This window comes from Pongo abelii, chromosome 5 (genome assembly GCF_028885655.2).
Source record: "Pongo abelii isolate AG06213 chromosome 5, NHGRI_mPonAbe1-v2.0_pri, whole genome shotgun sequence".
NCBI lineage: Eukaryota > Metazoa > Chordata > Mammalia > Primates > Hominidae > Pongo > Pongo abelii.
In genome coordinates, this window is record NC_071990.2 from 2,838,323 (window position 1) to 2,864,717 (window position 26,395).

Below are 26,395 nucleotides of genomic sequence, written 5' to 3' on the forward strand. Positions count from 1 at the left end.
AGCTCAGAGTTTTATTCTTAGTTTACAGCTGTTTACAAGACAGTCTGAATTTACAATCAGGAAATTGGAAATAGAGATTTACCAGCTTCAGCATGTGTCCCTGAAGCTTAAAAAAAATAAAAATAAAAAAGATTTACTAGGGATCTTGGTCATGGGTACTAAACACATCTCATTTACTTTTGAATTTGGAATTGTTACAAGTAAATATTTTGTATTGCTCCACTTTATTTTTTAAAACAGTTCCCCTTTCAAATGTTAGAAATCATAGATTGAGAAAAACACATTCAAAAAGAATGTGCAACCCATAGCCAGCTCATCTAATACAAATTGGGTTTGGTTTAAGAACACAGCACTGTAACTCACCATGACCAAATCAAAGAAGAGCAACTAAGAGATCACTCTGAATGAGTGCACTCTGTTCTGCTGACATATCAGCTCTAACACAAAAAGGGAGAAAAGAAGTTCTCCTGAATAACTGACTATTTCACTGTGACACTTACATTATGTAATACTATCATTCTCCTTGTAAACTTCTCAGAATTTCATGGATTAACAGACTCATAAAACTTGAAGAGCATTTCTACCTTGATGTTAATAGTAAAGACGGATTTGAATTTATTTAGCAATACTTTAAAAAAAACTAGGTCACAGTGAATTGAACCAACGAAGGCTCAGTGTCTAAATGGTAAATAAATAATAAACTGGGGCCATGGATGAGTAAAAAACTTACCAAATTCTAAGTACCCCAGCCAACTGAATGGACCTCTCCACCAAGGGCATTCCAAAGTTAGTGTGAAAAACTAGTTCAGGCCATGATGAAAAGTGAGGACAAACATACCTCATTCTCATTACACCCACCTGCCTTAGGAATTCAGGCACAATTCCTCATCTTAACGCAGACATTCTCTTCTATTGATTCTATCCGCATGATAGGAACCTTATTCTCCGCAACCCCTTATCTTAACCCAGACACCCAGACATTCCCTTCTACTGATCCTAAATCTTTAGATAATAACTTAACCCTTTTCAACTAATTGCCAATTAGAACTTTTTTTTTTTTTTTTTTTGGAGACAGAGTCTCACTCTCTTGCCCAGGCTGGAGTGCAGTGGCATGATCTTGGCTCGACTTCCCAGACTCAAGCAATCCTACCACCATAGCCTCCCAAGTAGCTAGGACTACAGTCACACGCCACCACGCCAGACTAATTTTTTTATTTTCTGTGGAGACAATGTCCCACTATGTTGCCAGGCTGGTCTTGAACTCCTGGGCTCAACTGATCCTCCTGCCTCTGCCTCCCAGTGTGCTGGGATTGTAGGCGTGAACCGCTATGCCTGAACAGAAAATTCTTGAATTCACCTATGACCTGGAAGCCCCCACTTCCGGTTGTCTGCCTTTCTGGACCGAACCAGCGTACATTTTACACGTATTGATTGATGTCTTATGTTTCCCTAAATTGTATAAATCCAAGCTGTAGCCCGGCTACCTTGGGCTCATGTTCTCAGGATTTCCTAGGGTTGAGGATTTCCTGTGTCAGGAGTCATTGGTCACCCATATTTGGCTTAGAATAAATCTTTTCAAATATTTTACAGAGTTTACCTCTTTTCATCAGCAATGGTAAACATTGCAATGTTTCCTAGGGACAACAGAAAAATTATCCAAATGATATATAGCAATGTTTCTATACTTTTGTCACAGGCATTTGAACCAGACCTGCTCCATCTTGAATATGGGTAGGTGAAATAAGGCTATGCTTTAATAAGTATCATGGATCATCAAATACGAGAGCTACAGGGCTGCATTCCCAGGAGGTTAGGCATTCTCAGTCACAGGATGAGATAAAAGGTCAGCACAAGATACAGGTCACAAAGACTTTGCTGATAAAACAGCTTGAGGTAAAGAAGCCAGCCAGAACCCACCAAAACCAAGATGATGACCAAAGTGACCTCTGGTCCTCCTCACTGCTCATTATACAGTAATTATAATGCATTAGCATGCTAGAAGACATTCCTGCCAGCACCAGAACAGTTCACAAATGCCACGACAATGTTAGGAAGTTACCCTATATGCTCTAAAAATGGAAGGAACCCTCAGTTCTGGGAGTTGTCCACCTCTTTCCCGGAAAACTCATGAATAATCCACTCCTTGTTTAGCATATAATCAAGTGATAACTATAAGTATACTCAGTTGAGTAGCTCTTGCTGCTGCTCTGCCTACAGAGTAGCCACTGTTTTGTTTCTTTACTTCTCTGATAAACTTGCTTTCACTTAACTCTATAGGCTTGCCCCAAATTCTTTCTTGTGAGAGTTCCAAGAACCCTCTCTTGGGGTCTGGATTGGGACCCCTTTCTGGTAACACTTTCTAGCTCTCATATCTGATGGCCTATTTAAAAAAAAAAATGGTAGTAGCCACTCCCAGTGACTCGCTTGGTAAACCTGATTGGGTCATGGATCACTTCTAAAGGAAACCTAGCAGGCAGGCAGCAGAGAACCTGTTACGAGGCCATGAATACAGACAAAATGCATGTAACCTCTCCTGCCAGTGTAAGCAAGTCAAGGAGGAGAGTTTAAAATAAGACGCTGTTCAAAGTGGTGCAAGACACAAGGAACAGAGATCAGATGAGACCACAGGCAATAGGCAAATAAAAGATGCACTCTCTTTCTCTGAGAGGTGGTGACCCACTTTCCTAAGAGAAAAGTGTTTTGAAGACTGAGGTCCCAATTTTTTCTGCCCCGGGAAAGCTTCTGGAACAACACTTTAGGGGCTACTGACAGGCTGCTCTGCTTCTCACCAGCCATGAGCGTCCAACCCCAAAGCAGGCCCCAGGCTTCTCTGTGTCTCCTCTACAAGGACAGGCTGGGGAAGACCCTAAGCTCTGCTCCCTGCACCATCGCTAGCTTGTGAGAGCAGCCACCATGCTCCCTGCTCCTGCATTTATTGCAAAGAGCCCAGCTTCCTTCCAGGATTTTCTGGGACTAGAGCAAACAACCTGCCTTATTTTCTGAAATATCTTAGTGGAGTGTTGAGAGACACTGGAACTTAATTTTCTGGGTAGTCGCTCCCCAGCTTTCCTTCCATTTGCAGGGACTAAGTGCTAGAGCCTTTCTTCTCTTACATGTGAGCGTAGACCTGGAATTGAGGTAAAGCCATGGTCCTTCAATCTAGGCCTAATATTGGCTTTGCTCCCTGCTCCCTGGAATTTTGAGGCAATCCAGCATGGACTTGCCTCTCCCACTCATACAACTCAAGTAGTTCATTGAAGTGGGTGAAAGACCCAGAAATGTAACCAGGCCACACTCTCCTACGCCTGGAATTTGTAAACCCTTCCCATGGCAAATGCATATACTTGAAGTCCCTCCCTCACTAAGTAACAGAGCTGGAAAATCATGTGAGACAAGCTAGTGACTAGTTCCCCATAACTTCGTGGACTAATCTTTGTTGCACGAGCATTGTATCAGATCACAGAGAGTTGAGAAATAGAATTGCAGGAAGCATGGTCCTTCCTTTTTCAGGAGCTCAGATGGCTGCGAAAGGCACTGTGCCCACAGAATATCATGTGCCTGCTCTAACAGGGCACGCAGGCACCCGTGAGAACAGAAGCCTGGAAGAACGGCTCTGTGGGCCTCAGGATGTGTTCCCTGGGGCCTCAGCTGAGCTCAGTCTCGTAGGAAGAGTAATTTTCCAGAGTTGAGAAAGAACAAACAAGTGACAAAGATTCCTATCTTGGCCAAACATTAGTCAGGTTCCTTCCTTCCTTCCTTTCTCTCTCTGTCTCTCTCTTTCTTTCTTTATTTCTTTCTTTCTTTCTTTCTTTCTTTCTTTCTTTCTTTCTTTCCTTTTGAGATGGAGTCTCGCTCTGTCACTCAGGCTGGAGTACAATGGTGCGATCTTGGCTCACTGCAATCTCTGCCTCCCAGGTTCAAGCGATTCTTCTGCCTCAGCTTCCCAAGTAGGTGGGATTACAGGCATGCACCATCATGCCTGGCTAATTTTTGTATTTTTGCTAGAAATGGGGTTTCACCATGTTGGCCAGACTGGCCTCGAACTCCTGACTTCAGGTGATCCGCCCACCTCGGCCTCCCAAAGTGCTGGTGGCATGAGCCACTGCGCCTGGCCTATTAGACAGGTTTCTGAAGCTTCTATTAGGTCTACCTGCGCACTTCCGTGTAAAATCTAGTTTTAGCAAAGAACTCCCCAGTTTCAGTGTGCAATCACCCTTGATATCTGATGAGGCTCCTCATCCTCCACCACCTCCCAGGGGCTGTCTGATCACCCTGATCTGCCTTCCGCAAGAATTCTGTGAGGTTGGTTTAGCTAGAATCCCTCTGACCCCTGATGTCTCCTCTTAGTCATTTTCCATCCATTGACCCCACCCTGCTCCTTGGCTATAAATCTCCACTTCCTCAGGCTGTATGTCTGGTTGAGCCCAATCTCTCTCCTGCACTACAAGACTCTGTTACAGCAGTTTCTAACCCTATCGAGTTGGTCCTGAATAAAGAATTCTTTACTGTGCTTTAATAAGTATCATGGATCATCAAATTATTTATTCATTTATTTATTACCACCGGCAACAGAAAGGTGCAGTGTGACAGCTCACAGGGGCAAAGGGTGAGTGTGCTTTAAGAGAGGAAAGAAGGGTGTGGGCTGGGGAGAGGCCCCCAGGGAGGTTGGGTAGGGCTGGATGGTGTGTCAGGGATGGGCTGGGAAAGAGTCCTTGTGCCATTCTAGGAAATTTGGGTTTTATCCCTCAGACATTGAGGAACCAGCACAGGATTTTAACAAGAGGAGAGGATTGCTTTCTCCTTTTTCTCTTCCTTGCCCCCTTTTTTCCATCCTTTCTTCTTTTCCTCCTCCCTCCCCCACCTCAACCCCTTGTCTCACTCTGTAGTCCAGGCTGGAGTGCAGTGGTGTGATTATAACTTGCAGCAGCCTCTACTTCCTGGGCTCAAGCAATCCTCTTGCCTCAGCCTCCAGAGCAGGGACTACTGGCATGTGCCACCACACCACACCTTCCTTCTTTTCTTCCTTCCCAACTCCAGCATCAGGCCTTAGGATAGGCAGGGTGCAGAAGACAGTGACAGCAGGTGGCTGGTTAGAAATTGGCCTCAGGAGCCCAGAGCACAGGTAATTTGGGCCTTAGCCAGGCACTGGCAATGGTGATGCCTGTGAGGCAGAGAGCTAATTAGGGGGCAGAAATCATAGGCTATACTGAACAAGTGGATTCTGAGAGAGAAGGGCAGAGTTCCAGTTCCAGATGCTTTGTATTTATTCTAACTCAGAGAACTGGGTACTTGAAAGAGAGTATACAGGGGGAGGAAGATCAGATTTAGGGGTCGAATAATCAGTTTGAGTCAAAAGGGGCTCAGGGTGCTGGTGAACATTTAGGTGAAGATGTCCAGAGGACAGGTAGAAATTACGACAAAGGTAAGAGCTATCGATGCTAAATGAAGCTGGGGTAGAAACTCCTTGATCCAGCAACAACCATTTTAAAAGACAGCTTGAAAAAGAGCACATAGCAAAGAGGACAGAGAAGGAGAAGACAGAAGAAACAGAGAAGCAGGTCAGCATCTGCTGCTGGTGCGGAAAGGAAGAGGACAGTCAGAATTGAAAAGGGTATTTCTCATTCCCAAGTCGTTAGTTACCAAGGGACGGTAGATGTGAGGAGCAAAAACTGAGTCAGATCCAGGCCTGGAGACACATGGAGACAGTCATCTTAGAATACTCTTTCAAGAAACTTATCTGGGATGAATGAGAAGGCGAACTACAGCTGGAGGTGGGACTGTCTTTTGAGATAGGAGCGTTGGCTGTGACCCATACAATGTGTAAGGAGAGGCATCACACCACTTCCACCCCTACAAGTAGATACTCTCATATTTAAAATCTGAGTTAAGGCCAGGTGTGGTGGCTCATGCCTGTAATCCCAGCATTTTTGGAGGCCGAGGTGGGTGGATCACTTGTGGTCCGGAGTTTGAGACCAGCCTGGTCAACATGATGAAACCCCGTCTCCACTAAATATACAAAAAAAAATTAGCCAGGCATGGTGGTGTGTGCCTGTAATCCCAGCTACTCAGGAGGCAGAGGCAGGAGAATCGTTTGAACCTGGGAGGTAGAGGTTGCAGTGAGCCAAGATCACACCACTGCACTCCAGCCTAGGTGACAGACTGAGACTCTGTTTCAAAAAATAATAATAATTAATTAATTAGCCAGGCGTGGTGGCAGGCACCTGTAATCCCAGCTACTTGGGAGGCTGAGGCAGGAGAATTGCTTTAACCCAGGAAGCTGAGGTTGCAGTGATCCAAGATCGTGCCATTGCACTCCAGCCTGGGTGTCACAGAGAGACTCCATCTCAAAAATAAATAAATTAATAAATTAAAATAAAATCTGAGTTAAATTTAAATAATTATGTTGCTCTGGAAATTTTTTAAAAAATATCATCACTGGTCATAAGAATTTGAGGAATAGCTAAATAACAAAATAGAGGTTTCTCTCTCTGTCTCTCTTCCTTTTTCCATAACAAGAGAAGCTCATCTTCTTATCTGGTCTGGAATCACTTGGGTAACATTTCAAAATGCAAATTAAGAGCCAGGTGGGCAGGTCCCCAATGCGTTGGGATGGGCCGCAGCTGACTGGATAGCCTCCCTTGAGCTCCCAGGACTTTGCTGAAGGGAGTGGGGTCAATTTGCATGAGGAGCTCAGGAAAACTAGTGAGCTTCACCAGAGTAGTTTTGACCAGGGATATAAAGCTCCTGTGACAACAAAGCTCCTAAAACTGAAAAAGCACGAAAACAAAAATGGTTGTGAACAGGGCTCAGCGATTACGAGGCTACATTCAGCCAGTGTGTGTCTGGTGCCATGGTGGACACACCCCTGGGACCCTGCGGCCCTGGGACCCTGCCGCCCTGGCACAGGGGGTGCTCTGGAGACACAGGCTGGAATTGGACTGCACTGCAGCCAGGTGGCCTTAGAGACCCAGAAGGGTGCCTCCTTGGGCAAACTTAATGTTCCCCCTAAAGGGATCCCTTTGAAGATCCGCGTGGCTTTCACACAAAGGGCGTGGGGTTTAGTTCCAAAACGTAGGCTTGGGTATTATAGAATAAAAGCAAAAGAGGGCACAAGATATGCATTTTCATTATGTTTACTTAGTGAAGGGTGGGCAGACATTTTCATTATTTTTGGGTTTTTTGTTTGTTTGTTTTTGAGACAGAGTCTTGCCCTGTCGCCCAGGCTGGAGTGCAGTGGTGAGATCTCAGCTCACTGCAACCTCCGCCTCCTGGGTTCAAGTGATTCTCCTGTGTCAGCCTCCTGAGTAGCTGCGATTACAGGCACCCATCACCATGCCTGGCTAATTTTTGTATTTTTAATAGAGACGGGGTCTCACCACGTTGGCCAGACTGGTCTCAAACTCCTGACCTCAGGTGATCCACCTGCCTTAGCCTCCCAAAGTGCTGGGATTACAGGCATGAGCCACCGCGCCTGGCCCATTTTCATTATTTTTAAACAAAGGTGAGCAATTCACTTTCTGGGTGCCCACCTGAAGTAGAGAATCCCAACCCCTTACCATGAAAACAGATAATCTGTTCACTGAGCCCCAAGGACAAAGCAGGCAGGGTCGATTGAGGGGCTACTGCAGCCTTCCTCTCTCACTCCTCCCACCTAACCATTCCCTCAATACCTCAATACACACACTCCTTTCTTTCCCAAGTCTATTGCCTCTTCCAAAAGCAATGTAAGATCCGCCCAAGAACAGTGGGGAGTTCTTATCCTTTCCGTTACCTAAGCAACCTGAGGGCAAAGACCTTTAGATCACTGGCAGTGCTGTTCTTTGGGTAACTTGATTTTTGCTTATCAGCTTTAATAACTTTATTATACGAAATACCCAGCCTTGATGAAGTATCAATGACTCACTAACTGTGGTGTAACTAATTGTTTCATTCATTCTACAAACTTTTTTTTTTTGAGACGGAGTCTCACTCTGTTGCACGGGCTGGAGTGCAGTGGCGCGACCTCAGCCTACTGCAACTTCCGCCTCCTGGGTTCGAGTGATTCTTCTGCCTCAGCCTGCTGAGTAGCTGGGATTACAGGCTCATGCCACCACACCCGGCTATTTTTTGTATTTTTATTAGAGAAGAGGTTTCGCCATGTTGGTCAAGCTGTTCTCAAACTCCTGACCTCGTGATCTGCCCACCTTGGCCTCACAAAGTGCTGGGATTACAGGCCTGAGCCACTGCGCCTGGCCTCATTCTACAAGCTTTTATTCTGCACTCACTATAGGCTGGGAGCTACACTAGGGACTGGAGACATGAAGACAGGCGACACGGTCCCTGGGCTCAAGATGCCAGACAGATGTGCAAACAAGTGAAATATGATGTGATATGTGCTTTAGTGGTGCTAAGGATAAAAGGATAAGTGGTAAGAAAAAGTAGCAACAATATGTCTGACTGGGAGAATCAAGAAAGGTGTCATAGAGTCCCTAACACTTGAGCTGAGAATGAGAAAGAGCATGAGCTGGCCAGGTGACACACAGAGCATATTCCAACCTAGGAGACTGGGAAATCGGCCAAAATATATACGTTTGAGGAAACAAATAGCTTACTATATAATTAAATATGAGGCAGTTTAGACTGGGCACTTATGGATAAGTCACACCCATAAGTTTTATTTCATCTTATAGGCAGTGGAGAGCCTCTGGAGGATTCTGAGCTTTGTGGTCTCATCATCAGAGTTATGTATGGCAACCATCCCAATCTTTTTGGCACCAGGGATGGGTTTTGTGGAAAACTACATTTCCATGGACAGCAGAGGATGGTTTCGGGATGATTCAAGCACATTATACTTATTGTGCACTTTATTTTCAGTGGGAGCCCTGAGCTTGTTTTCCTGCAACTATATGGCCCCATCTGGGGGTGATGAAGACAATGGCAGAGTAACAGGTATTAGATTCTCATAAGGAGTGCACAACCTAGATCCCTCGTGTGTGCAGTTCACAGTAGGGTTTGTGCTCCTATAAGAATCTAATGCTGCCTGATCTGATAGGAGGCAGAGCTCTGGTGGTAATGCAAGCAATGGAGAGCAGCTGCACATACAGATAAAGCTTCACTAGCTCACCCACTGGTGGCTCACCTCTTGCTGTGTGTCCTGGTTCCTAACAGGCTACAGACCAGTCCGGTCTGTGGCGCAGGGGTTGGGAACTCCTGGTGTATGGAAAAGACTGCTCTGCAGCAATGTGGACAAATAGGATGAGGGTGAGCTGTCAGGGCAGATAGGCACACATGGCAGAGCTATTTAAAAAGGAGGATAGATGACCAGGCACAGTGGCTCATGCCTGTAATCCCAGCACTTTGGGAGGCAGAGGCGGGCGGATCACAAGGTCAGGAGTTCAAGACCAGCCTGGCCAACATGGCGAAACCTCATCTCTGCTAAAAATACAAAAATTAGCTGGGTGTGGTGGCGTGCGCCTGTAATCCCAGCTACTCAGGAGTCTGAGGCAGATGAATCACTTGAACCCGGGAGGCAAAGGTTGCAGTGAGCCGAGATTGTGCCATTGCACTCTAGCCTGGGCAACGGAGCAAGACTCTGACTGAAAAAAAAAAAAAAAAAAAAGGAGGATAGACAGGACTTGGGGATTGGTGGATGGGTAGATAAGGAAGGAGGAGTCTAACATGACTCTCAGACTACTGACTTGGACCAGCAGGGGAATGGCTGTGACAATAAATAAGATTGGGAAAACAAGATGAGCAAATTTAGAGGAGAAAATGAATTTCCTTTTTGGCATGGTGCGGAAGGCTCGGGAGAGAGGTCTAGGCACCAGATGTCAACGTGAGGTGAAATGGATATAGCTGAAGTCATGGGTGTGGTGAGGTTTTGCAGGGAGAGCAGGGACCTCCAGCAAGGCCAGTGCATAAGGGAGAACAGAGAAAAAAAGGACCAGAAAGAGACAAGGAGAGGCCAGAGAGGTGTGCAAAGAACCAGGGCAGAGAGTTATTCACAACAAACAAAAGAGGGGAGAGTTTTAGAGAAGACACTGAGCAGTTTGGGGCTCCAGGTGGGGCAGGAGTGGGTGACCATGGTTGAGCGGCAGTGGCCTTCAAATTGGTCTGGGTAGGTTCTGATGGGTCAGACTGGTCAGTCCTCTCCAGGACACTGAAGGCTGCAGAGGCGTGACTGGATGCTGGTGGAGGGATGCATGGCGGGGAAGCTGAGTCAGATGCTAAAATCCTCCAAGCACGCGCCTGAAATGACCAAGGGAAATGAAGGCGGAGGCTGCTGTCGCCTGGTGGCCTGGGAAGGGCCAAGAGCCAGGGAGCTGGAGGGAGGAGAGAACGTGCGACCTCAGCACGGATCACTGTAGGGGGGGCGGGGCTCGAGGGAGATGGCGCCGCGCTCCCGGATGAACAGAGAAAGCGACAGGGTGAGTCGCAGGGCAGTGTGGGATGAGTCACCGACAGCAAGGCACGGACTCCGGGAAGAAGGGGGAGACGAGCAGGGAAAGACTTGCATCGGGGATGTGAGCTGAGCTACACCCAGACAAAAGCGGCTCGGGGCTCCTGAAAGCAACAGGCACCGCCAGTCCTGACAAGGGGCTACTTCCTGCGCGGAGTAGGAGACCCCAGGCCAAGCCCAATCCCCGGCCCGCCCGGGACGAGGGGGGCTACGGGAGCTGCGGGGGGGCTCCGCCAGGGAGGACGGTTCCAGGGTCCCTCGGCCGCCGCCCACTCCCGGGGGCGTTCCTTCCTCCCAGCCGCGCCCGGAGCGCCTGCTGCCTGGCAAGAGCCCACCCCTCTGCGCCCGGCCCGCTGCAGCGGAGTGCGCCTGGGTGCCCTGGGCCGAGCCAGCAGCCCACGGTCGGCGCCGCACTGCCCCCTGGTGGCGGAGTGCTCCCGCGACCCGGCTCGCCGCGCTGGGAGGGGTCCAGGAGGACGCGACTGGGGCCTGGGGGCTCTCAGGGTGGGGCCTTGGGGGATGAGGCTGGGGCCCGCGGGAAACCGGGCTGGGGCGAGAAGGCTCGCAGGACTTCTTGCCACAGAATGTTTCGATGCTGTTTTTAATTCTGCAAATGTAAGCCTTTCCACTTTAAGTCCAAGCTCAGCCCAGAGGACTGTTCTATAATACATACACTTCAGTTTAAAAATGTTGCAAATGTTAACATGTGTCCTTGTAACAAACTCAAGCAATCCAGTATTATAGAAAGCAAAGAATGAAATGTACTTCCCCTTTCTCCCCCAGACGCCCTTGCATACATTAAGATACGTATATATGGAAATGTTAGCGGGAGTCCCGGTTATCCCAAAAAGGGTTCTTTCCTGTTGTGTGGTGAGGCCAATGCACGAAACCGAAAGGGTGTGTCAAGCAGTGCAGGCTTTATTCAATGGCTATGGAATTGGAAGATCTGAAATCAACTTAACTTGTGAGAGCTGGGAAGTTACAGACGTAGGGTGTCTTTAATGAAGGGGCTGGGCATTAAGAGCAAGGGGGGGGAATATTCATGCTTTTCTTGGGAAAGAACGGAGATTTTCCTGGAATCAAGGAACCCCTTTTTTTCTGTCCCTTCTTGGTCTCTTCCAGTCGTTGTCATGGCGACTGTCAATTGTCATGGCGCTGGTGGGAGTGTCGCTTAGCAGGAGAACAGGATGATAATAAAGCCAGAGGGTCTTCAGAGGCGCCATCTTGGATTTCGCCAGCTTCAGCTGGTTTCGTCCTAAGAAGGAACTCCAAAACACAGGCATTCTTTTTCCTGAAAATAAGCAGAGTTAAAGCTGAGTAGGAATTTAGCTCTGTCCCATATGCTATCTCACTGGGCAGCAAAAGCAGGGTGGGGTCCAGCGAAATCAGCAGGCACTGCAATGGGTAACAGACCCAGCTACATTTATGCAGCATTTTTACAAAAATGAAACCATACTACCTGTAAAGGAAGATATGCTAACAAACAACAAAACTAGCAGGAACCAAGATTCCTACTGACGCTACCCTTAAATAGTTTTAATTTTCCCTGACAACAAATAAGGTTAACAGAGCATAATTATCATCTACCGTGACCCGTTCAAAAAGACAGGCTGTATATACATTTGCACTAAGAGAAGAAATCGTGTAATGTCAGCAAATTTCCCCCACTTAAAGCTTGTCTATTTGAAAAGCTTCACGCCCACAAGCATGCGGCTTCAAGATGACCACAATTTATTTCGCAGTCATTCTTTGCACAGGTTCCCAATTTTTCCCACTAGCTTGCAAGCTCCATGACTCGAGGAGACCAGGGGATCGTTTGTTTTTGCTGAGAAGTGAGTCCTTTATGCCCCAAATAGTGACTGACACAGAGAAGGTACTCAGTAAACACTTTTTAAAGGAATGCCTGCCTGACTGAATCTTAATGATCTGAGGCTTCTAGTCTGATACCCTACCTTGCTTTAACCTGAAGTGACTCTCCCTTAGCTAAGAGAGCCACACAGACCCCATCTTGGCTCCTTCACCCCCTTACCCACCCCCTTCCTCAAGGACTTAACCTGTGCAAGCTGACTCCCAGCACATCAAGAATGCAATTAACTGATAAGATACTGTGGCAAGCTATATCCGCAGTTCCCAGGAATTCGCCCGGTTAATAGCACCCAGAGCCCCTGAGTTTGTGTCCGGTTGATAACGCCCAAAGCCCCGCGTCTATCACCTTATGATAGACTTAAAGCCTCTGCACCTGAAACTGTTTACCTTCCTGTAACCGTTTTTCCTTTTAACTTTTTGCCTACTTTGCTTCTGTAAGATTGTTTTAACTAGACTCCCCCCCTCCCCTTTCTGAACTAAACTATAAAATAAAATCTAGCTCCTTCTTCGGGACGGAGAGAATTTTGAGCGCTAGCCATCCCTGGTCTGCCGGCTAATAAAGGACTCGTGAATTTGTCTCAGAGTGTGGCGTTTCTCTGTAACTTGCTCGGTTACAACACTAGGTTAATCTTTTTCCTTTAACTGTTTGTTTAAAATATATTATGTTTAAGACCTTCTAACTGGTCAGCCTCCAGGATAGTATTGTGCTGGGCTTGCTTTATTCTGGTTTGGTTTCCATGATCCCAGTTCACGTGTTACCTGCTTCTCTTTTGAATTCACAATGATACACAACTTTTAATTTGTTAGAACACAAACATAAGGCCTTTTTTTTCCATTGTAATGTGAGATATGACAGAGGCCAAATAAATGTTTCTTAAAGACATAAAATAAAATAATTACATAAATTGTAATAAAATAATTATTACAATGTTCTGTCTTTGGCATTAAGGCATAGAACCATTTTTTAATCCTAAACTAGGCTTAAACCCTAACATGCTGACTAACTCCTGTAATCCCAGCACTTTGGGAGGCTGAGGCAGGAGGATCACTTGAGGCCAGGAGTTGGAGACCAGCCTGGCCATCATGATGAAATCCTGTCTCTACTAAAAATACAATAAAAAATTTAGCCGGGTGTGGTGGCGCTCACCTGTAGCCCCAGCTACTCAGGAAGCTGAGGCACCAGAATCCCTTGAACCCAGGATGCAGAGGTTGCAGTGAGCTGAGATATAGTGCCGCTGCTCTCCAGCCTGGGCAACAGAATGAGACCCTGTCTCAAAATAAATTAAATGAATAAATAAAATCCTAAACTGTAGGACCAAGATTTGATTCAGAAAAGAGACTTTCTTGTACTAATTTATACACTGTTCATGTCAGATCCAATCTTTCTTTTTATTAGATGAATCTGGAAAAGCAACTTAGAATAATTCAATCAGTCTAAAAGAATAACAGCTGATGAGATGCAGTCAATAAGCAGTTTTGTATTAGTATTTTTATAAGAAATTAGAAAAACATGATTTTGGGGGAGATCTTCTCATAGTTAACAGCATATATAACATATAAGTTAGAAACATACTCTGCTAGCTCACAAAATATTTTAAAGCAGGGATTTTAGTGTCATTAAACTTTTATTTATAATAGTTATTTTTAATACAATTTTTTTTTTTTTTTTTACTTTGGAATAACTTTAGATTCACAGGAAAGTCGGATAATACAGGTAGTTACCATATTCCCCTAACACAGTTTCTCCTAATGGTAACATATCACCATGGTAGTGTGAATTCTTATGTTAGGTTGCCTCCACATCCCCTTTGAATATACATTGGACTTTCCCACACCAAAATCAAGGCTCGATCACCCCAGACAAAGTTGCTGGTTCTCCACCTTCTCCCAGTTCTCTTATGTGGTGGATCCAGGTATCTGCCTCATACAACTACCTCCTGTTGACCACTTCCCTATGGCACAGCTGCATAGAACCTACTGGCCACACTGACCCTCACACCCCACATAGAATGTGCAGGTGCGCTGCAGGGCCCACCACTCAGTCACTGTGCCACCTCCTGGAACTCATGCCTGCTTGCTGTAAACCCACCGAATAAAACCCCCCAAGGGAAACCTGTTTGGATAACACCCTGGACCCAATAAAGGTGTTGGCCCATGGGTTGCTCTCTTGGTCTCTCTACCTGCACTCCCTGGTTTCCACGAAGGTGGCCTGCAAGTATGCCACGTGCCCCAGGACCTGTAAGTAAGAAACCATTTCTAGCTGTGTCTCTCCTCGTCATTGTAGGGGTGCTCCGCATCTTAAAGATCTTAAAGTAAAACAGATACGTTTGTGGAAACTAAGATCCCAACATGGGTACATTACTATTAACTCCAGGCTTCATCTGGGTTTCAGTTTTTTCATTAATATCAGCCTAAGCTTTTTAAAAATAGTCAGCCAAAAAGAAGGACTTAATTTTACAGTAGTAATTTCTGCACAAACATAATATTCTTGAGAAACTTCTTGTCTATCAATAACACGTTTAACTATATATTATATCCATATGCCTGAGAAATCAGGCCTTGGTAAAGATTTTTCTTTTTTTCGAGACGGAGTCTCGCTCTGTCGCCCAGGCTGGAGTGCAGTGGCACGATCTCTGCTCACTGCAAGCTCTGCCTCCCGGGTTCAGGCCATTCTCCTGCCTCAGCCTCCTGAATAGCTGGGACTACGGGCGCCTGCAACCACGCCCAGCTAATTTTTTGTATTTTTAGTAGAGACGGGGTTTCACCATGTTAGCCAAGATGGTTTCAATCTCCTGACCTCGTGATCCGCCCACCTTGGCCTCCCAAAGTGCTGGGATTACAGGCGTGAGCCACCACGCCCGGCCCCAAGATTTTTCTTTACTAAGTAATGCATGTGAAATATAATAACTGACAATGATAATACAGTGACCAGGTAACTCAAAGATTACAAGTCATTCAGTTGAATAACATAGTGTTTTTGAAATGTAAAAAGATAAATATAAATAAGTAATATTAAGACAAAATTTATTTAACTGATAAAAGTAAAATTTGTTATTCTCTCTAGCTGTATAGATAAGACAGGATCTCTATAGTGCATTATTTCAAGACTTACTTAGTAAGAAAACCAGTAGGTTTGATTTTTTTTTAAATGCCACTTTGGTTTTAAAGCACTTGCTTTGTCCACTAGTTTTCTAGATCTAAGTATTGGCTGTTAATGACATATTTCTAAATTATATACATCAATAATGTGACAATAGCTTCAGGTCAGGAACGACTGTGATTTAGATGTTTGTTCCTTCCAAACCTCATGTTGAAATGTTTCATCTTTTTTCTTGTTTTCATAGATACAGGGCCTCACTCTGTTACCCAGGCTGGAGTGCTGTGGTGTGATCATGACTCATTGTAGCCTTGAACTCCTGGGGTCAAGCAGTCCTCCCACCTAAGCCTCTGGAGTAGCTGGGACTACAGGTGAGCACCACCAAGCCTGACCTCAAGTTGAAATTTGATCACCAGTGTTGGAGTGGGGCTTAAAGGGAGGTGATTAGATTGCAGGGCCAGATCCTTATGAATAGACGAATGCCCTCCCTCAGGGGTGAGTGAGTTCTTCCAGAGCTGGTTGTTAGAAACAATCCTAGACCTCCCTCCTTTCTCTCTTGCTTACTGTCTTGCCATGGAATCTCTGCACACTCCAGTTCTCCTTTGCCTTCCACCATGAGTAGAGGCAGCCTGAAGCCCTCACCAGATGCAGATGCCCAACCTTGAACTGTTCAACCATTCAGAGTCATTAGCCAAATACACCTTTTTTCTTTATAAATTACTCAGCCTCAGGTATTCCTTTATAGCAACACAAAACAGACTAAGACAGGAACCTACACTCCTTAGAAGAAGGCCATATGTTATAAGGGTGTTGAGTCTAAGATTTTAGTGTCTACATTTCGTCTTACATTTTCCATTCTTTCCATTTTCACAAGTCCTATGATACAGTTGAAAATCTTTCCTACACACTAGTAAAGCCATAGGAACTTAAAATTATTAAGTGTCAAGCACATATGAAAATCAGACAATGTGCAAAGAAAAACCAACTATGTGTTGCATGAGAAGGAGAAACTAATGTTCAGTTTAGGGATATGAACTGTTCAGAAACATGGTCTGATCAAAGTTATGTCAGCCTTAATAGTAATCTGACAGATAAACAACTAATACTTGAAAGATGGTACTGATATGGACTATTTCACCTGGAGATTGTTGACTTGATAACTTTTTTTTCAAGTTCTGCAAGGTGATTTAACAACCAAAAATATATAGTCAATCCTGGGTATTCATGGAGGACTGGGACCAGGACCCCTCACATATATCAAAATCCACAGATGCTCAAATCCCTGATATAAAATGGCATAGTATTGACACATAACGTTTGCACAGCCTCCCATATACTGTAAATAATCTCTAGATTACATATAGTACCCAATACAATGTAAATGCTATATAGTTGTTACACTGTATTTTTATTTGTATTTTTTTATTGTTGTATTGCTTTTTTTTTTCAAATATATTTCATTGGAGGTTGGTTGAATCAGCAGATATGGAACACACAAATACAGGAGGACAAGTATATCTAAATCTAGATTAATGTAGGTGGTGAGAAAATATTTTATCTCCATCTAAGTAGGTCCTACCAGAGGGGAAACTAGACTCACTCAAAGATTGCTTTGATCAATCCACACACAGTTCAATGATGGACAGAGTGTCAGTATCTGTTATATGTGTCACCATCCCATGCTAGAGGTGCCAATAGATTATGTAACCTTTCTGAGGAATCACAATATAATAATTGATAATAATATTGACCACATATACATAGACTTGCTTGACACAGGATTGCCACAGACCTTCAATTTGTAAAAAAAAATGCAACATCTGTGGAAGTACTACAAAGAGAAGCAGAATAAGGCAGATATGCTTGTATAAGACAAAGGGAGAATCTTAAAAGCTGCAAGAGATGTACAAGGGATCCTCAATAAATCCACACATCTGTGGCCAGTGAATTTTTGACAAGAGTGCCAAGTCCATTCAATGATGAAATAATAATTTCTTTAATATATGCTGTGAGAGAAATGGATTTCCACATGCAAGACTAAAGTTGGGGTCTATTTCACACCATATGTGAAAAATAATTCACAACCTAAATATAAGAACTAAAGCCATATAGAGGAAAATGTAAGAGTAAATCTTCATGATCTTGTGTTTTGGGTTCTTAGATAAGACACTAAAAGCCCAGGAAGAAACAACAAAAAATAGGTAAATTGGAGTTCATAAAAAATGTGAAACTTTTATATCAAAGGACATTTTCAAGAAAGTGAAAGACAACCTACAGAATGGGAGAAAATATTTGTAAATCCTATGTCTGATAACATCCAGAATATATAAAGAACACCTACAACTCGGCCAGGCGCGGTGGCTCACACCTGTAATCCCAGCACTTTGGGAGGCCGAGGTGGGCGGATCACCTAAGGTCGGGAGTTTGAGACCAACCTGACCAACATGGAGAAACCCTGTCTCTACTAAAAATACAAAATTAGCCAGGCGTGGTGGCGTATTCCCGTAATCCCAGCTACTCGGGAGGCTGAGGCATGAGAATCAGTTGAACCCAGGAGGTGGAGGTTGCGGTGAGCCGAGATCACGCCATTGCACTCCAGCCTGGGCAACAAGAGCGAAACTCCATCTCAAAAAACAAACAAACAAAAAACCTACAACTCAACAACAAATAGACAAACAACCCAATTAAATGGTCAACAAAGGACTTGAATAGACATTTCTCTAAGGAAGGTATACAAATGGCTAGTAAGCACATGAAAAGATGCTCAGAGTCATTAGTCCTTAGGGAAATGCAAATCAAAACCACAATGAGATACCACTTCACACTTGCTAGGATGGCTATAATTTAGAGGGAAAAAAAAGAAACATAACAAATGTGTGTGAGAATGTAGAGAAGCTGGAACCTGTGTGCATTGTTGGTGAAAATGTGAAATGGTGTAGACACTGTGGAAAACAGCTTGGCTGTTCCTCAGAAAGCTAAACATAGAATGACCATAGAATTGTTGTAATACCGACAATTCCACTCCAAGGTGTGTAAGCAAAATTATTGAACACAGGGACTGAAACAGATACTTGTACACCAATAATCATTGCAATATTATTCACAATAGTCAAACAACAGATGAGTGGATAAACAATGCCTGGTATACACATCTTTTCCTTCCTTCCTTCCTTCCTTCTTTCTTTCTTCTTTTTCTTTTCTTTTCTTTTTTTTCTTTGAGACAGTCTTGCTGTCGTTGCCCAGGCTTGAGGGCAATGACACAATCTCAGCTCACCGCAACCTCTGCCTCCTGGGTTCAAGCGATTCTCCTGCCTCAGTCTCCTGAGTAGCTGGGGTTACAGGTGCCCACCACCATGCCCAGCTAATTTTTGTGTTTTTAGTAGAGACGGGGTTTCCCCACGTTGGCCAGGCGGTATACACATTTTTCTATCATTCGGCCATAAAAAGGAATGAACTTCTGATGCATACTACAACATGGATGAAACTCAGCAACAAGGTTTTTGAGGGAAAAAAGCTTAGTGAAAAGGCCACATCTTGTAGGATTCCACTTATATGAAATACAAGCAATAGACAAATTCATGGAGACAGAAAGTAGAGGCTACCAGGAGTGGAAGGAGGGGAGAATGGGGATTTATTATCCAATGAGTGCAGTGTTTCTATTTGTTTTTGTTTTTGTTTGAGACAGGGTCTGGCTCTGTCGTCCAGGCTGGAGTGCAGTGGCACGATCTCAGCTCACTGCAGCCTCCACCTCCTGGGTTCAAGCAATTCTCCTGCCTCAGCCTCCTGAGTAGCTGGGATTACAGGTGTACACCACCTGGCAAATTTTTGTAGAGATGGGGTTTCGCCATGTTGGCCAGGCTGGTCTCAAACTTTTGACCTCAGGTGATCTGCCTGCCTCTGCCTCCGAAAGTGCTGGGATTACAGGCGTGAGCCATGGCCCCTGACCCAAGTGTTTCTATTTGGGATGATGAAAACGTTTTGAAAATAAATAGTTGTAATGGTTGCACAGCACTCTGAAGGTAATTAATGCCACTGAATTGTACACTTAAAATGGTGAAAATAGCAAATTCCATGTTATACAGATTTTGCTACCCAAAAAACAAAACAAACAATCCAAAAACCTTTATGTTATTATGAAGAAGCAGTTTTCCAAAGGAATAGGGATGCTGGTAGCAGAAGGGAAAGGAATCTTATTAAATAAAAACAAAAGCAATGTCCTCTTCAGGAGGTGGCTCAGCTAGTTTAGCCTTACCTTAGCACCATGATGGTCCATTTTATTCAGAAATAGAAACATGGGGCATTGGGGAGAAGAGGAAATGTGTACCTGCCTCACCTGCCTCCCTGCCCAGAATGCCGACTCCGACTCTTGCATTCCACTAAGGCTGGGGATTAAATGAAAAGTGAGAATCTGGAAAGCCCCAGAGATGATGTTTGTTGTTGGAGCTGATTTTATCTCGTTTTAGTAGCATGACCTCCTCCTCAAACTCAGGATGCAATTATGGTCACATCTCATTTGTTTGCAGTAATTGCTCAGCCCCATACCAGATTAGCACGAAGTTCTGTTATTTTCCTTTTGAGAATGGGCTCCTACTGAACTGTCCTGGAATCTACCACCATTCAGGTTACAAAAGACCCAGAGAACTAGGCCAGTCCAGCTTCCAACCCCAAGCAGGGAGCAACTTGCTCAGTCCACGTTGTGATAGCTCCTCGCTGCCACAAGGTGGTGATGTTGCATCACAGACTCGCATGATGGGCGCGCAGGCGCCAATGCTCCCAGGACCTGTTGTTCCATTCCTAAATGAAAACTGCTCCCAGGATCTGGATTCACAAGACAAGGCAGCCTGTTCCCTGCTGGGGAGCTCAGGGGCAAGAGGGCATCTCGGAGGGAGGGCACATTCTCACCTCTGAAGACCAGGAGAATATCATCAACACATAGACCAATCCCAGCAGTGCACCTTAGGATGGGGAGGGGTCCTCTGAGTTAAAGCAAAATGAACGAATGAATGAACCAGTAAGTATCTGAGAGGGAAAGTCTCAACGACCCTCAGGAGGTGCAATCAAGAGTTGCAGTTATTTTCGTTAGGAACATTCTAAACCCAGGGGAAACCTTCCTTCCTTCTGCTCAATTGTTGGAGTGGGGCCATCCCGGGACACCAGAAATCAAGGTATAGAGTTTGGAGAAGGGACTTGGGGAGGTCGCAGTGGCAGGTGACTGCCAAATGAGGTGGCAGAAGCCAGCAAGCGCTGGAAAAATAGACAGTCGGCCCAAACTGTTCACCAGCACCGCCCCCCATAACTCCCCACCGGCTCTGGTTTCAAGACTTTCCGTTCTCTAGGTATTTCCTTGGCCTTAAACCATTTTCCTTTAAACGAACTTTTTCTGTGGAGCCATCCGGTTTCCCCCGATGTGGCATCTCACAAAGGACAGTCCGGTATCCCAACAGCGTGTTGCGTTCCGCGGGACGCAGATTTCCTTCACAGGCACCCCCTGGGTTGCGTTTTTATAGCCACACCCACCCTCCTCCCTATCTCCTGGGCACTGCTAATGAGTCTTGCATTTATCTCCCCTGTTCTTTAGATAAATGAACCATCCGTGCGTGACCTTTGCGGGGGCATCTTGCATAATACCAGTACACCAGCGGCGCCGTCGGTGAGTGACCTTTGGGACTGGTTTCTCTCACCAGCGTAACTCCCCGGGAGATCCGAGCAAGCTGATGAGTGTATCAGTGGCTCATTCTTTCTGTTGCACCACGGACCTTCATTCTGTAACCGGGATACCTGCCAGGGATGGGGAGCGGGAGACGCAGGGCAGGGGCGTCCCTCCTCTCGGCACATCCTCCCCGCGCTGGATTTCTATCAACCCAGTTTCCACCTCCCTGGAAGCCAGCAGAGTCCTCCCCAGCCCCGGATCGCCGGGCGAGGCCCCAGGCGGACCTCAGGGGAGGGGAGTGGGCGGAGCTTAGGGGCCGAGGCAAGGTGTGGGTGGGGCGGGACTCCGGTGTGGAGACTGGGCCTGGGCGTGGGCGGGCGCGGAGCGAGGCGCCGCATCGCCGGGGCGGGGTGTGGGCGGGGCTCGGGGGCGGGGCGGGGTGTGGGCGGGACTCAGGGGCGGGACTCAGGGGCGGGGGTGTGGGCGGGGCCTCGGGGTGGCCCGCCTGCTGCGGAAAGAGGCCTGCAGTCCCGCGTCGCGGGGCAGGTTCTGGGCTGCTTAGGTTGGCGCGGGTCCCTGGTCCCCGGGGGCGCAGTCGCAGCGCTCCCGCCCTCCAGGCGTCTGAGAGTGCGCGGCCCTGTGCGGCCGGAACCTGGCGCAACTCCTAGAGCGGTCCTTGGGGAGACGCGGGTCCCAGCCCTGCGGCTCCTACTGAGGCGTGCGCTGGTCGGAAGGTGAGTGATCCCCGGTCGGGGACCGGGGGACTTGGGAGGGACAGTTCCCGGACTGGAGGGCCAGAACGCTCTCTGGGATTTCAGCTGGCCGGCCATAGGGCCCTGTGGGTCGTCGCGCCCGGGCCAGGGACCATTCTGTACATAGGATCGTGCTTGGCTCTCACGGAACGCGCCCACACGCAGGGACCCGGTGTCGAATCGTCTGGTGGAATCTGCCCTCAACCCTATGAAGCGGGTGCTGGTATCATAGTCATATTACAAGTAGGTATCAGCGGGCCCGAGGTCAGTCTGTAAAGGGGGTACCGGGGTTTAGGCCCGTGCGCTGCCCAGCGCTGCCCTGAAGGCGCGGCTGAACCACTGGTTTGCGCTGCCTTTGTCAAGGACATTGTGGCAGTGTGGAAAAAAAAAAATCAGCTTCTCTAACCTATAATCTCTCTGGGAAAAAAAATCAGCTTTTTTTTGAGACGGAGTCTCACTCTGTCGCCCAGGCTGGAGTGCAGTGGCACGATTTCGGCTCACTGCAACCTCCGCCTCCCGGGTTCAAGCAATTCTCCTGCCTCAGCCTCCCGAGTAGCTGGGATTACAGGGGCGCACCACCACGCCTGGCTAATTTTTTGTACTTTTAGTAGAGACGGGTTTCATGTTGGTCAGGCTGGTCTCAAACGCCTGACCTCGTGATCCGCCCGCCTGGGCCTCCCAAAGTGCTGGGATTGCAGGCGTGAGCCACTGCTCCCGGCCCTCTTTTTCTTTTTTCTTTTTTTTTTTTTTTTTTTTTTAGAAGAGTCTCACTCTGTCGCCCAGGCTGGAGTGCAGTGGGGCAATCTCAGCTCACTGCAACGTCTGCCTTCCAGGTTCAAGCGATTCTCCCCCCTCAGCCCCTCGAGTAGCTGGGATTACAGGCGCCTGCCACCATGCCTGGCTAATTTTTTTATTTTTAGTACAGGTGGGGGTTTCACCGTGTTGGCCAGGCTGGTCTTGAACTCATTTTTCTTTCTTTCTTTTTTTTTTTTTTTTTTTGAGATGGAGTTTCGCTCTTGTTGCCCAAGCTGGAGTGCAATGGCACAATCTGAGCTCACTGCAACCTCCGCCTCCCGGGTTCAAGCTATTCTCCTGCCTCAGCCTCCCGAGTAGCTGGGATTACAGGTGCGTGCCACTACACCCAGCTAATTTTTGGTATTTTTAGTAGAAATGGGGTTTCACCATATTAGCCAGGCTTGTCTCAAACTCCTGACCTCAGGTGATCCGTCTGCCTCGGCCTCCCAGAGTGCTGGGATTACAGGCATGAACCACTGCGCCCGGCCAAAAATCAGCTTCTTTAACCTTTAATCTCTGAAAAAAATTAATCAGTTTAACCTTTAATCTCAGAAGATCACAGCCAGAGAAATACATGAAAAGGAACAAGTATTAAATAATATACACTTCTAGCTGTGCTGTTTATAGTTTTGGGAAAAAAATGGAAATAACCTCAGGTCCCAGAAATAGGAAAATGGGCACAAAAGGGTATGCAGGCAATGGTTTAGCTGCAGCACGAATACACACTGAATACACTGTGAAATGTTGTCTGTTAGAATGCCCAGCAAGGGGACTGTGCACATGGAAAGAGGCACAGGAAATAAAGTGAAAACATTACAAAATAACTTCTTAAAATTAAATAATGTACACATCAGAAATATCAGAGCCCATATGACCTGGTATATACAGGTTAATAACCACATAACTCTTTTTTCCTTTAGGCCGGGGTAGGTGCATAGTTGCTAACAAGGGACAGAACTGTCACTGCTGTGGATGGGGTGCCAAGGGAAGTGCCTGGGGTGAAGTGAACAGTGACACACTGCAAGTCAAGAGCCTTGGAGTCTTTCCCCACTATTTCAAGTAGTATAGAACATAGAGCTGAGTCACTCAAATAGAGCTGAGTCAGTCACTCAGCTCTTGGACCTCAGATTCTTATTCTTAACTGCTAGGGAGATGGAGACAGAAGTCACAAACTCACATGCCACCAGGCATATGATGTAAACATGTAAACTGGGCCAAGGAATACAAAAGGGAGTGGTGAGCTGGGGACACTGAAGAATGGATGCCCTGTCTAGAGGAGTGAAAATGAAGCATTTCATACAAACAACATGTCTTCGGGCAGTCACTTTGGGAATCAGGATAAGGTGTTCCCCCAGTCTGCAGAAACACTGGCAATGTTTACAAAGGTAAATTATTTCATATCACTCTATTTTTTTTTCTTTTTTGAGACAGAGTCTTGCTCTGTTGCCCAGGCTGGAGTGCAATGGCACAATCCTGACTCACTGCAACCTCCACCTCCCAGGTTCAAGTGATTATCCTGCCTCAGCCTCCCAAGTAGCTGAGACTACAGGCACGTGCCACCATACCTGGCTAATTTTTGTATTTTTTAGTAGAGACAGGGTTTTGCCACATTGACCAGGCTGGTTTCAAACTCCTGACCTCAGGTGATCCCCCAACCTCGGCCCCCCAAAATGCTGGGATTACAGGTGTGAGCCACCGCAACTGGCCATCATTCCATATTACTCTCTAGTTTAAGAGGCTCCAAGGGCTTTCTGTCAGGCTTAGAATAAAATGCTCACCCCTACCCTAGGAGGGGTCAGGTCAGACCCCTCCCTCCTCCCTGACGGCATCTACCACCACCCAACTCTTTTTTTTTTGAAACACAGTTCAGCCAAACAGGCTTTCTTTTTTTTCTTTTACTTTCTCTTTTTTCTTGAAACAGAGTCTCACTCTGTCACCCAGTCTGGAGTGGAGCAATCCTCTAATCTCAGCCCCCTGAGTAGCTGGAACTACAGGCATGCACCACCACACCTGGCTAATTTTTAAAAATCTTTGGTAGAGATGGGATCTCACTATGTTGCCCAGGCTGGTCTCAAATTCCTAGGCTCAAGTGATCTCCTGCCTCAGCCTCTCAAAGTGCTGGCCATCACAGACCAGACTTCTGCTTCCCTGGGATTTCCCAGGCCTCCCTATGCACTGTGACAGCCAAAGTTTGCTTTCTACAAAGTCACCTCCAGGCAGTGACTGTCTACCAGGGCACCGTAGAGCCTCCCAGCTAATGATGAGGTCACTCACTCTCTTTTTTTCCTTTAAGATAAATCCCTTTCCCGACCCACCATTTTGGCTTACCTTGTAAGTTACAGCCCTACTTCTCACTGCCAAGTGTGGGTGTCACTGCTGGCTTGGGGAGTGTGGATTCTGTAAACTTGCCTCATTGGGAGGCTTTGAGGAGTGACCTCCAGGGACTAGACAAGTAACTTGTTCTTCACAATCACTGCCCTCCCAAGAACATCCAGGATTTCAGCCTCAGTGCTAAGACAACCATGTCTCTCCCTGACACGTGCTTGCTGCTGATAATTCTAGGAAAAGCAGAGGGCTGTGCAGGTGCCCCTGCCCCTAGGCTAGGAGAGCTGGCAAATGCCTGGAGACCCAAAGGCCTCATCCTCATGGAGGCCAACTCTTCTGTTTTAGTGATATACACAGTATCTTTTATTGTGATTTATAGTGCAACTTACCGGTTCAAATAATACTACCTGTATTCATAAACTTTCTTTTTCCTTTCCTTCCTCACTGCCCAGCTTTAGGTTCATTCTTGTAAGTGTTGCTGGTGTCAGAATAGGAACCTCCCTGCGCTTTGAATGGATGAATGTGACCTCTCCCACATTCTCCGGTGCTGTGATGTGCCTTAAACACAGCAAGGTACTTGGACACAAAGCCTGTGCCTGGAGGCCTTATGCAGTTTCAGACAGACAGTGCATGGCCCTCGCTACACACTCAGTGCCACTGTAGATGTTTCTGCCTGGAAAATACATAAACACAAATATCTGCAGTTGCCAATCCACCACCGTCTTGCAGCCCCAAGAGAGCCCCAGGAATCCAGGTTCCTTTGGTATTTCTGCTCCCTGCCCTTGGTGCATAGCCTGCATCCCCAGGACGACAAGAAGGCTAACTGAGCCCTAGCATCATCCCACAGTCCAGCTGGGAAGAGAGCCAGCGACAAAGCCAGAGGGAGCTAGCTCCCACACCTCCCAGGCCCAGCTGAGTTAGCTTCTTGAGGCTATTTCCTGGAAGCCCCGCCTGTGACTTCTGCTGACACCTAACTGGCCATCTCAACTGCAAGGCAGCCTAGGAAATGTAGTGCTTACCTGGACGCGTGGATTCCTGGAATCGACTCAGGGTCTGTCCTTGGGGAACCAGAGTGGGGATATTCAGTCACCAAAGATGCAGGTTCCCAGCTGTCCAGTGAAGTCAAGCGAATGGGGAAGGATTTGAAGTCACCTTTGGGCATTTGGAGTGATCAGAGCTGTCTGCCTCCTCTTGGGGGGTGACAGTGCCCCACTCTGTTAAGTCCCATGCCTGTCCCCAACTCAGCTTCAGCCACAGTGATGTAGCCTCTTTTCCTTTCCATCCACAGGGCGCCTGGCCTAGGTGGAGCCCACTCCTCAGCACTCACCTCCCTTCTTGCAGTATTCTGCAGACCCCAGCCCTGTGCCTGTGCTCCTGGACAGCTGGAGATAAGGAGTGAGCCCTGGAAGATGCTCATTCAGGCCCTGCTCAAGATGCAGTCCTAGTGGGGATAAGCACCACTTTTGTGTGTC

At 46.6% G+C, this 26,395-nt stretch overlaps 1 protein-coding gene and 1 pseudogene across 21 annotated transcripts in view; both read left to right on the plus strand.

The window, feature by feature from the left end:
- Positions 1-10,334: 10,334 nt before the first annotated feature.
- Positions 10,335-26,395, plus strand: part of NQO2 (N-ribosyldihydronicotinamide:quinone dehydrogenase 2) — a 30,833-nt gene continuing 14,772 nt past the window's right edge. The window contains exons 1-8 of one of the 21 annotated variants that reach the window (XM_063724719.1): positions 10,335-10,406; positions 15,649-15,772; positions 20,980-21,051; positions 21,969-22,046; positions 22,806-22,928; positions 23,747-23,983; positions 25,376-25,496; positions 26,212-26,318. In XM_063724719.1, the coding sequence (XP_063580789.1) occupies positions 23,856-23,983; positions 25,376-25,496; positions 26,212-26,318 (356 nt within the window). In that variant the 5' untranslated portion in view covers positions 10,335-10,406; positions 15,649-15,772; positions 20,980-21,051; ... (1 more) ...; positions 22,806-22,928; positions 23,747-23,855. 21 annotated transcript variants of the gene reach the window in all.
- On the plus strand, positions 10,368-13,163 carry LOC100447923 (dapper homolog 3-like; annotated as a pseudogene).